Raw genomic sequence first — 12816 nt, forward strand, 5'->3', positions numbered from 1 at the left:
AACCCTGACATCTGAGCGTTCAGCCTGGAGGCAGGCAGTGTTTCACGGCCTCTCCCAATTTGAAGAGACCCTTGTCCAGCAGGCCGAGGCAAAGAGGAAGTCACAAAAGCAGCAAAACCAGGGAGCTGGACAGGGGACAGATTGGATTTGTCTTCAGTGTGGAAGAGATTGTCACTCTCGAATTGGCCTCCTCAGCCACACTAGATGCTGTTCCAAGTCCTCCATACAGAGCACGTTACCATAGTCTTTCGACAATGAAGGATGCCTAACTAAATAATGGGCAAAATCCATTTGTATGAAGTTTCATAGCTCAAATCAGATGACATTATCCTCTGTCACCAGTATATTTAATTTAAAATAATCAAAAGTATCCTTTCCCCCTCTTTCAGGGTCCCGAGTGCTATCTTTTTGCCTTGAGGAAGCCTTTGTGAGTTTCGGGAGAGTGGAGAAGCAGGGAAAGTCTTAATCGTCCAAAATCACTGCCAAATTGTTGCTGCCTGAATAAGGGCTGCCAACGGGGATCCAGTGGCAATTTTTGACAAAAGACCCCCAACATATAGCTCCTAAAGGCTTCCTTTTAGCAAAAGGGAGCTTTAGAGATCCCCGTAGCCCAAAAGAGTTGCGGTGGGAATTGCCAGCTTTAAATTAGCTTACATTAAATATTACTGCCGCTGGATGATGACACCATCGGGTTTACACCATGTAACTTTATGTGATAAGGATTTGGGCCTGTATCTCCAGACCTAACTAGTCAGGTTCAGCCTTGGAAGTGTTGAATCCGAGCAAAATGTTGGGTTCTGTCTATTGTTCTACTTTCTACTGAAACTGTAGTATTCCCTTGACAAGCACTGTAATTGGAACAAACTGTTGCAGCTAAGATTGAAAGTCATGCAGATCTATTCTTCTTACTTCTTCTCTATTTGCTCACCCAACCATCCAAGCTACAGGACTGGCTGTTGTAAGGATTTCGCCAGAGGCATTAAGGGACACATGAATGCAAGCAACAGCTCAAGTTTGGGTACAAGCTGCAAACCTTCTATGTATGGAGCAGCCCTGGCCCTAAGGCACACTTGTTCTGCGTTTTCAACTCCTAGAGCATCCATCAATGATGCACACAGCAGGCGTTCTACATGGGGGGGCGTCTAGCCAGTAGAAGCCTATGGTTTTGAAAGTATGGTCGAAACGTGCTTGCATTTCCTTCTTTCTCCCATTTTAGTGCCAAATACCAAAATTATTTTTATTGCAATTTCACCCTGCTCCAAAATATCTGGTAAATAGCAATGTGGATCATCTCAAGAAGTTCACAGTCAACCTATTAGGCCGCTGTTACTTCTGCTTCGTAGATGGGGGAATAAATTAGGAAGGTCTAAATTGCATAAAGCTGCCCTCTAACACTGTCTTTTGCCTGCATCTTGAACATAAATCCCAGGACGTCTTAATAGCTCTCATAATAGCTTTGCTCCTCTCAACTTTCTTACATATAAACGTTCCTTGCAACATCTCTGGTTGACACTGCTTCGGAGAATAGAAGGACTTGGTTAACTGGCACACAAAGTGGGTAGTGAACAGACCCAAAATTTCACTTAAACCTTAGTGGTTGTGAGAGACCAGTCCCTCTGTACGGACTAGCCCTGCGCCATCTCCTCAAATTCAGAAACCCTCCCCAAAACATCCTGAGAACGTTAGGAAGGGTTGTGCATGAGTTCCTCCATATATGGGGTAACTCTGGCCCATACAGGATCCCCACTCACATAGAGAAGCTCTAGGCCAGTGGTGTCCACCCTTGGCCCTCCAGATGTTATTGGACTTCAACTCCCAGAAATCCTGGCCAGCAGAGGTGGTGGTGAAGGCTTCTGGGAGCTGTAGTCTAAGAACATCTGGAGGGCCAAGGTTGGACACTACTGCTCTAGGCGTATACAGAAGTTATGTCCATAAAATCCTTTCTAGCATTTAATTTAATGACAACAACTCCCAGAATCCCGCAGCCAGCATGGCCATGTCCTGCTGGTTGGGGAATTCTGTGACTTCTATCCTTGTTCTCCCTCTTTGCTGGCCATGGTATTGAGTGGACTAGGCCACATAATCCTGTGACCACCCTCATGGGGCTTCCGTTGTCAAGTGTGCAGGCTCGCCTCTGAACCTCCATACCAAAACTTGCAAAACTACCCGTATCTCCATAATTCCCTTCAATTCCAAGCTGGAAATGGCTCGTATTTACTTATTTACAGGTATGAGAGACATTAAAATTTAGGCAAGAGCTTTGGGATGGTTCCCATTTTGAGTCTGCTTGGAGTTTTGTTTGCCAATACTACTTAAAGGATAACCTTCGAACTGCAGAGCTGGAAGGGACCCTATGGACCATCGAGTCCAGCCCCTGTCTAGGAGGCACAGTGGGGAACCGAACTCCCAACTTCTGGCTCTCCAGCCAAAGACCTCAACCACTGAGCTATAAGGATGTTCATGAAATGGTGTAACCCCTGGCAATCTAATAACAGCTCATCATGATCTCCAGGGTCCGGGAAGAATGCTGCATTCGCAACACTGTCCAGATGCTAAAGCCTCAAATTCTGTCCTGTGTAAAGGACAGAAAGCATGTATATCCATTGAGCAGACATCTCAGAATTTGTTCTACTGTTGCTAATGTCATGGAGACTATCAAAGGCTTGTCTCTCAGCTTCATCTTCTCACCCTTAAGCATTAGACATTGGCCTAGTTTCTCCTCTCCTTCCCCCTCCAACGGCTGTTGTTCTAACCTGAGACTCGCAAGGTGCAGGATTCTTTGTTCGGGCCCCGTAGTTGCATTTTCCGTGCAGCCCTGTCCTGGAGGACAGGAGAGCCTTTGGCCGGACCTGGTCAATCCAACAGCCTTGCCATCCTTCTGCTGGAGGGTATAAGTAGATGCAACTCCATTCTAGAGGTGCTTCAAGTGGTTTAACGGTCGGATGTTTCTCCATGATTAGAAATACAGTGGTGCCTCGCTTAACGAGCGCACCGTATAACGATTAAATCGCATAGCGATCCGTTTTTTCGGATCGCTAATGCGATCGCACGTTTTTCCTATAGGGAAAAATTCGCTTTGCGAAGACCGGTAAGCGTTTCGCTTACCGATCTTCGCAAAACGACCCCCGCCGATCAGCTGTTCGGCAGCCAAAATGGCCGCCGGAAGCCGGGAAATGGCCTAAAATGGCCGCGCGCAGCGTTTTCGCGCCCTCGTTAAGCGAGGCGAGGGCGCGAAAATGGCTGCCGGCCATTAAGAAGCTTCGCTGAACGGTGAGTATTTCGCCTATTTGGAACGCATTAAACGATGTTTAATGCGTTCCAATGGAAATCGCTGCCCCGTTCAGCGATGCTTCAGCATAGCGAAGGTTAATCCGGAACGGATTAACCTCGCTATGCGAGGCACCACTGTAAATACAGACGGAGTCGGAACGCTGCGCCTTTCCTACAGAGCGAGGGCTCTTTTTCAAAAGCACATCTGTTTTTAAAAGAAGCACAACAGTCAAGGTCAGGGTGTTAACTGAGGTGAGAATCACACCACTTATCAGTGACAAAAATGAAAATTAGCGCCTATGTTTCTGTGTGTGTGTGTGAAAGAGAGAGACTCTGCTTACACACATGAATATGAATCCTCTTAGCAATACAGATAAACACCAGATGCATAAAGCAAGTTTTCTTGCAGTCACTCTGGGCACTTGCTGTCGTCACCTCTTTTTTTTCTGTGGGGAAAGGTTTTTTGCACATTAACATTTCAGACTGCGGAGTTACATTGATAAGGCCTAATTAAAACTCAGGCATTGAATTTTAATTTGATTAACTTGCACATCTTCTCCTCTCCTCTCTCTCTCTCTCTCTTTTCTGATCTCTTGTTTCTAGATAACCTTTTTTAATTCCGGTTTTGGAAAAGGTCAATTATGAATTTTTTAAAAGCCAAGAGCATTTTAAGAATACGTAGAGAGAGGCTATGGCTGATTGAAAGTGACATAAACAAGGAAAAGTGTAATGACACTTAAATATATGTCACACCCCATTAAATATGCCATGCGGCTTGGTCGGACCCCGGAGCCAAACAGCGCTACAGGCTGGAAGTCATTGTTGAAAATGCCCATTTGATTTTCGGATCCAATTATTATAATTTGACCATTCCACTTTGTAACTTGCTTGCTAGGTTCTTGTAAAAGTTGGGTGGTAAACTGGAATCTGTGACAATGAGAGGTTTTACCTTCTTGGGCTCCATGATCACTGCAGATGGTGACAGCAGCCACGAAATTAAAAGACGCCTACTTATTGGGAGGAAAGCGATGATAAATCTAGACAGCATCTTAAAAGGAAGAGACATCAACTTGCCAACAAAAATCCGCATAGTCAAAGCTATGGTTTTTCCAGTAGCAATGTATAGAAGTGAGAGCTGGACCATAAAGAAGGCTGACCACCAAAGAATTGATGCCTTTGAATTGTGGTGCTGGAGGAGGCTCTTGAGAATCCCCTGGACTGCAAGGAGAACAAACCTATCCATTTTGAAGGAAATCAACCCTGAGTGCTCACTGGAAGGACAGATCCTGAAGCTGAGGCTCCAATACTTTGGCCATCTCATGAGAAGAGAAGACTCCCTGGAAAAGACCCTGATGTTGGGAAAGAGTGAAGGCAAGAGGAGAAGGGGATGACAGAGGATGAGATGGATGGATAGGGTCATCGAAGTGATGAACATGAATTTGACCCAACTCCAGGAGGGAGTGGAAGACAGGAGGGCCTGGCGTGCTCTGGTCCATGGGGTCGCAAAGAGTTGGACATGACTTAATGACTAAACAACAACAAAAACTGGAATCTAAGACTAGAATCTAGTAGATGGAAACCACACCCATAACACCGGTCTGAGATTTTCAGGAAAGACTTTTTTTTTTAAATATTTGACCAACTCTTACATCCAGAATTCATCTAGAATCCCCCTGGAGGAATTCTGGAAGTGAGGAAGCACAAATGACAGGCAAAAAAGAGGTTTTCCCACTGCCATTCTACTCCATTCCATGTGTTTCAGAACCCCGCCGGTATAGCCTAAGGGGAGTTCCCTTAGGACCACATAGTTCAGGTAGTCTGTGAGAAGGTTCGTGTATAAATCCTAATGGATAGTAAGACTACATTTCCCATGCAGCTGAGCAGCAACTCCAAGGTAGCCAGTGAGCAGCAGGGTTCCATCCTTTAAATCTGAAACACAGAGAATGGAGTGGAAGGCAGTGGGGAAACCTCTCCTTGTTATTTCTGCTCTCCCGCACTGAGAATTCTGCCTGGAATATTCCCGGTGGATTCTGGAGGCAGACGTCCTTGAAATATGAAGATCCAATCCCAAATTTTCAGTGTTTGTGCAAGCTAGCCAGTACTCCTCGCACAAATAACCTCTGCTTCTGCAACAGGATTGAGTGGGTCTACACTAGCGGGGGAGTTCACCCTGCCAGCAGTCAGTTTCCACCCCCTATGATTAGGAGTAGAACCGCCCCAGACACAATTCCAGCAAAGTTCAACAAATAATTTTAACAACAGTAGAATTAGGCAGAGGGACGCCTACAGAAAAGGGGAAGATACTTGATAATCCATAGGGCCCTTTCCCAGGTCTACAGTGACTAAACTTTCAGAGGAACGTCCTCATGGCAAGAGCAGAATTGACTGCCTTTGAAAGAGGTGGGCTGTCCTTCATGGGTGGCTTTTAAGAAGAGATTGGATGGCCATCTTCTGGGAGGAGCTAGCTATTGGCATCTTATGTTCATTGAGAGTTATATAGATGATCCTTAGGACCCTTGCAATTCTGCAGGTCTGTGACTCAATCCGTTCCTCACCCCTCAGAATCCCTATGCGCCTATGAGTTCTTCCAGACTTTGGGAAACAGTCAATGTGACCTGAGAACTTCTGAGTTATAGAAGTCAATGGGAATCCAGGTTTCTGTGACTCTGGTTCATCAGAATCGGAAGACCTGTTTTGAACAATTCCTCCTTTTTTCATTTGACCAAAGAACCTTCTGCCTAATATTTCTATGCAATGTGGTAGGTCTGTCTATAGAAGTGCCAGGAAACCTTTAGACCTAAGAAAATGTTTAATAAAGGTAATGCACTCCTTTTTCACTTGGCAAGAATGTGCTGGAAATAATTCTGGGAACAGCTAACCGAGGGTTGGCTGAGCACGTTCATATGAAAGTGATGGAATTGCAGTTAAGAATTCTCTCTGTCATAGGCAACCCGACATTCAAGATAATGTCTTGCTTCAGACATAGCTTCTGATGTTGATGTATGGGTGGAAAGCAAGTCATGGATTAAAGAGTTGGTGCACCAAACTAATGCCACAGCATGCAAGTACAAATGTGTATGAAATTGAACATATGTGCAGTTCCATTCAGTTTTATTATTATTTATTAGGCAGTCACAGACCTGTCGAGAAGACAAACGGATCATCAAAGTCATATTCTCATGGAGAAATAAGACCAAAATGTAAAATGTAGGCATCAAGTGGGAAAGGAAGCAGATAGATTAATGTCTATTGATGTTCCTGGATGCATAATCCTGAAAATGTCACCGCGGGACCAAAGGGAAGTGTGTGGGAGGGGAGATATAAGAAGATGGAAAGAAAAATTATAGCGGCAAAAGTGAAAAGGAACACAAGAAAAGCAAAGTGTGCTGCTTATATACCACCCCATAATGCTCAAAGCACTCACAAGAATTCTGGAGTAGAGATGGGCATGTTTGGAGATCTAACCCAATATGTCATTGTGCTCACACAGGCGCTGTGCACAAACAACGCCCTCCCTCTGCCTCCCCTGCACACCAGCCCATTCCTCAGGTGACATGTGCTTCCCTCCCCACCTACCCGGCGTGACTCCCCACTCGCCTCTTGCAGCGTGCTCTTCCCTCTTCCACCTCCTCCGTCAGCCGCCCACTCAGACAAGTGGGGCAGGGATTCCTAAACTGATACTTTTGACTGGGTGGCTGATGGAGGAGGTGGAGGAGGGAGGCCTACATCACCTGAAGAATGGGCCAGCATTCAGGGAAGGAAGGAGGGCACCATGCCTGCACCATGCCTCTGCAAGTGTGGTGACCAATTGGGCCAGACCTCCAAAACGAGGTTTGTGCCTGTTTCTATTCTGGAGTCAAGAAAGTGCGAGTCAGAATTAAGTATGGCTGGAGACCTCAGAAAAAGTTTTAGAAGGATTTTGCTCTGCTCATAAACCTTGAGGGCTTTTTAAAAAATAATGTTCAAGACCCCCCCCACACACACACACACCTCTTTTGTGTGTGCCTGAAAGCAGTTTGGGCAAACCTGTGCTATGGAATGAAAGTACCTTCTCCAGCTGGAGATCTTCCTGTCCTAAGGATCTGCTCTAACCAGTTGATGGAGAATTGAGGCAATGGAGCCGTTGAAGTTGGACGGTCAAAACACTGCCAAGTCCTTGCTTGTTCTGTGGACCTGGAATAAGATTTTGGGTCTGATAGATTGTAGTTTTTTCCTGCCTTTGTTTGCTGATAAGATAAGATGAGGGACAGTTAACAGTTCTTGCACTAAGGAGCTTCACTACAGGCCAGAACAGCTCACCAAACCCTCATGGCAGCTTTGAGTATTGGCTTCTCCATATGGCTTTTGAGTGAGTTGTGTGAGCTTACCTTCTGTCTGATTCCATGACCACTATCTGGAGAAAGGATGGGATGGTGCGAAAGTAATCCTGCAGTCAGTTATAGTATACTACGGGCAAAAGGGTTTTGGAATTGTTGTAGATCAGAAGCTGAATATGAGCCAACAGTGAGATGTGGCTGCAAAAAAGCCTGCACTAGGATGCATTAATGTAAGTATAGTCTCCAAATCCCATGAGATATTATTCCCTAGGTCAGTGACGGCGAACCTTTCTGAGCCCTAGTGCCCAAAGTGAAACAAACAAAAAACCCATTACGTTGTGGGAAATATCAGAGCTAGGGGTAGCTAAGGTTGCTCCCTTTGTACTTTCAAAAGCCAAGATTTCAAATCCGGAAGGTGAAAACACAGATTTTGGGTTTCTGAAACCATTGCTGCCTCTTGGGAATAATACAAATGGCACAAAGAGACTATTCCAACCCATCTTTATTCAAGCTAGAAGATTCAACTCTTGCGAACTGGTTTCTCTGGTTACGCAGAAGTAGTGGGTAGATAATTCACCACATTTGTTCCTGAGAAGCATTCATTTCAAAGAGAAGAAAAAGTGTGTGTTTGTTTTAATGCAGGCAATCATGGCGCAGCTTCCGCAGGAGGAGAAGGCTAAGATAGCTGAGCAGGTAGAGATATTCCACCAAGAAAAGAGCAAACTGGATGCAGAAGTGGCCAAGTGGGACGACAGTGGCAATGATATCATTGTACTTGCTAAACAGATGTGCATGATCATGATGGAAATGACAGACTTCACAAGGTATGTATTTATCAGGCTCATCTTCATGCAGGAAACTTTTCTTTCTTGACCTACAGCTTCTGAGCATCTGATTCTGGGAGCTATACTCAAAAACAATACCATTTCTAAGCCCTGCCACTATGAAGGCCATTGATGAGGAATCAACTCACGCCCAACACAGAAACCCAATGGGATGAAACCAGATGCGTGAATTCATACTGGGCAAACCTTTCAGATGTAAATCAGGACTTAGTTGATCCTCATGTGTTTAAAGATGGAAGTGTATCCCTCAGAATAATATTCTTCTTGAAAATGAAGCTTGCTTTTGGTGGTGGTGGTGGTGAGGGTTAGGGTTAGGGGTTTTCCCTAGGAAGCTGGGCTGAGGGCGAAGGCCAGGTCTGTTTGCATGGATGCCATGCTGAGTTTTTTTTTTCCCCTGGGCTTTCCTTTTGTCTCCTGACCACATGGCCTGGGGGTGGGGCCTAGCGGTGGGACTTCCTGCTGTAAAAGAGCATGTCCCAGGACCCTGGACTCTTTTCCCTAGGAAGCTGGGCTGAGGGCGAAGGCCAGGTCTGTTTGCATGGATGCCATGCTGAGTTTTTTTTTTTTTCCTGGGCTTTCCTTTTGTCTCCTGACCACGGCGCGCGTAATTCTCAAATTTTGTATCTGGCCTTAATGTGGTAAATAGGAAAGCCAATTAGATTTGCATAAGCCGGGGAGTTAGGAAAGTTTTAAGGATCAGATCATACTTTTGCACTATTAAAGAGCAGGCCGGGTAGGTGGGGCTCGTTAGCCATGGAAGGCAGCCCATCTAGGAGAAGGAAAACTCCGATTTCAAACCTCCACTGCCTTGTGGCTATATCCACCAATGGAAAAGGCTTCAGGAGTTAACCTCGAGGCAAAATCCGGAGCTGGAGTCCCGAAGGCAGCTCGTGTCGTTCTGCCAACTCCTGCGACGTTGCTGGAACCAGTCGTATTGGCTCTTGCCTTTCCATTGGGCCATTTCAGCAATGTGGAGAGGGGGGATCTGCTGCTTGGGTAACAGCCTATCCTCCATATTACCTTACCCGGGCTTCATGCTCTGGAGAGGACACTCCTCGATTCAGAGCATGTTACCATAGTCTCTCGAGACTGAAGGATGCCTATGATGGTGGTGAGGGATGGGTCTCGAAAGAATGTGTGCATTTGTGAGGGAGTTTTCCTGCAATCTTACAAAATTCAGAGCAGCTGTACTACTACCTTGTTGCTGAAAGGACTATTTAAAAAGAAGAAGCATAGTTGGCTGGTTCGCATCTTTGTGAGCAACCGATGTGCTTGTTGTATGTGTGTGCCTAGCTTCAGAAAGGAGAAAGCAGAAATGCTCTGTAGAAATGAATTAAACTGCAAAAAAGAGTGCTACATTTCTGGGTTTTGCCCAGGAGGTAAGATTCTTCACAGCTGGAAAACCCTCTGCAGAATAAATCTTGCTATGTCAAGATTCCTCAAAGATGAATGAGAAATCTGAAATATTTCTTCATATCTGTAGCAGAAGGACTGAGCCCTGACTTTGAAAGTGAGTATTGAAGAGAACAATGGAGCAGTAAAGTAGACTGGGTGCAAGATGGCTTGAAACCTAATTGCCCACAGCCCTGCAAGCCAGCCCTGGTCTCTGAAATGGAAATCCTTCTCCTAGACAGCTACTTCTTTTCTCCACGTTTCACTCTAAATTGATGAAGATACTTCCAGTGGCACTGGTAGAGTCCTCTTCTGGGTAGCGGATTGAGCTACAAACCCCATCATTGCTATCGGAAAACAAGGCTTGCCATTTCTGCCAGGGATTGTGGCGGTTGTAGTTCAGGTTGCAATTCAACTTGGCACTCTTCAGCAGCAGAAGCTCCTGGGAGCATCATTGTGCTTCCAGTATCAACTTCTATTTAAAATCAAGCATTAGGACCAGTAGCCCCTTCCCACCTTTGGAGGAGATGCCTCTCCTTGCAACCTGGACAGATTCAACCTCCACGATTCCCGTCAAAAAGAAAGAGATATTTTGCTAGAATCAGCTGCATGTGGTCTGTGCATGATACAGACAACTAGCCAAAGTGAATGCCCTATTTCCCTGAAAATAAGACCTAACCTGAAAATAAGCCCTAGTGTGATTTTCCAGGATCCTCGTAATATAAGCCCTACCCCCAAAATAAGCCCTAGTTAATTGAAACCCCACCTTCCACCATTGTGCAGCAACCAGAAGAAGAGGACAGGACTGTATTTGAATAAATATAGATTGCTGTACATGAAAAAAAATCCCCTGAAAATAAGCCCTCATGTGTTTTTTGGAGCAGAAATGAATATAAGACCCTGTCTTATTTTCAGGGAAACACAGTAAATGGATTGGTCAGGTGTCTGCATGAAATACTGTTGGGAAAATTGTTTTTTGTTATTTCCTTAGTTTGCAGAGTGAGAAATGTGGAGAAATTAGCTAAATCTCATTAATACCTCTCCCCCAAAGTTGTATGTTTTTGGTATAGAACTACTCTAGAAGCATTTAAAGTAGAAAAGAAGGCATCTTTTATTACAGTGCTGTCTATAGTTACAGTCAGAAGGGGGTGGAAAAGAAAAAAGAGGAGAGATGAGTCTCAGCCATGTGGGAGACAGACCCTCCGTGCTGGCCCCATGGCTGGAGATCAGGAATGGAGAGAGACTAAAAAAAAAAACAAAAGTAACGCAAACGAACAGGAAGAGGGGAGGAGCAAGCAGAGGTGGGGAAAAGAAGGTAACCAATAAGTTAATGGCAGAGGATAATCACCATAGGTTGTGAAGAGCTCCTCCCACTGATACCCAGTGTTAGGGCATGCAGGGTTGTTATTATCTCAATAAATACTGCCAGCAAATCCTCTTAACAACACTTTGGCATCCATGATGGAGAAAAAGGAAGATATGACTGTCATAAATAGATGGCAGAAATCTTCACGCAGAATTTGAAATCACCCTTAGCTTAGAAACTTTCTCCTTGAGGTGAACATCTTCTGTGGTCGGGGTGAGCCCCCCAACTACACACAGACATTATGCAGGCCAAACACAGGCCAACTTCCTGGAAAAAAAAAACTGAGATCTTACGTCTTATCTGGGTGTGTGAAAGGATCTTCGAGTTACTCTCTTTGAAGGTGGAACAACATAATTTATGAATAGAAACTTTGCTCTAGAAATGAAAATATGTTTGATTGGCTGCAAGCATTTTTGTTTCTGGCGCAGGATCCAGTGATATTTCTCCAGCATTCCTCTTGACTGGTCTTGCCTTGCAGCTTCTCCCATGAGCATTAAGCTCGTAGGAATGACCTCCTGACAGGGCGCCTGTTCACTTTGGGAGTAATGTTCCGCTTCCGATACCTGTCTCAGCAGCAATGAAATGTATGTGCCTTTCTGAGTGTCCAGCTTTTCTAGGAACTGCCTAGAGTGATGAAAACTCAAATGGCTCTGTTGGCAGAGAGATCAAAGAATGGGAAATGTTACCACTATAGTATCTCCACTGAGGCTCAGTGACATTCAGATGATGCCTTTTTTCCCCAGATCTAGTATTCAGTACTCTGTCACAGAATAGGGAAGAGCCTAGAGCAACTTGCTTAAAATGAAAAGCAAAGCAGGCAACAAAAACTTACAACTGATTTTGAGGCGGCCTACTGTGCACGGCCTGGTAGTCTTGTATGGCACAGAGTCATGGACTTTAGCACAGACTAGAAGCAGTTCAAATGTGGATTTATCAGAAGGTATGAACAATTCCTTGGATCAAGACAGTGAGCCACGAAGAAGAATTAAAACAGCTGAATAAAGACTAGCAAACTCACAAAATACAGAAGCCTAGAATATTAAGACATAAGACATAAGAAATATATTTGTCATTGCACTCACAAGTGGGTGCAATGAAATGAGGTGCTCTTCCCCAAGGTAAAACTGGACAACACCACTACAAAAAAAAAAAAGTTAAAATATACACAACAGTCACCATATAAATATAGATACCCCGTTTCTCCCAGCAATTAAAATTCCACCAAAAACTTATGACCCCGCATTTAAACTCAATACTGCACTTGGGTAGAAGCTGTTCTTGAATCTACTTGTCCTTGCTTTCAATACCCTGAATCTCCTTCTCGATGGTAATAGTTTAAAGAGCTGATGTCCCGGATGAGATGAATATTGTGGTTCATATACTGAAAAAGGAAAAAAACACACATTCCTACCACTGATCATTCAAACTAAAATAAACAGGAAAGGAAGTAGAGGAAGAATTACTGGCAGAAAAAACATGGAGACTGGTTTGACTGCAAATGTACCTCATGGTGTAGATCTGCCACATCCATTGCTGAAGTGGACAACTTGACATGCAGCCTCCAGTAGGAGAGGAATGAGTGGCAGCAGAAGTACATCATTTCTGAACATGACTGCAGGAACGATGT

General features: G+C 44.7%; 1 protein-coding gene across 10 annotated transcripts in view; it reads left to right on the forward strand.

The window, feature by feature from the left end:
- CTNNA2 (catenin alpha 2) overlaps positions 1 to 12816 on the forward strand; it is a 578592-nt gene that overhangs the window by 526736 nt on the left and 39040 nt on the right. For all 10 annotated transcript variants that reach the window (XM_078394460.1, XM_073002097.2, XM_073002098.2 and 7 more), the window contains one exon: positions 8229 to 8410. In XM_078394460.1, coding sequence (XP_078250586.1) covers positions 8229 to 8410 — 182 coding nt within the window. The remainder of the gene's footprint in view (positions 1 to 8228; positions 8411 to 12816) is intronic.

Source organism: Pogona vitticeps, chromosome 5 (assembly GCF_051106095.1).
Source record: "Pogona vitticeps strain Pit_001003342236 chromosome 5, PviZW2.1, whole genome shotgun sequence".
Taxonomy (NCBI): Eukaryota; Metazoa; Chordata; class Lepidosauria; order Squamata; family Agamidae; genus Pogona; species Pogona vitticeps.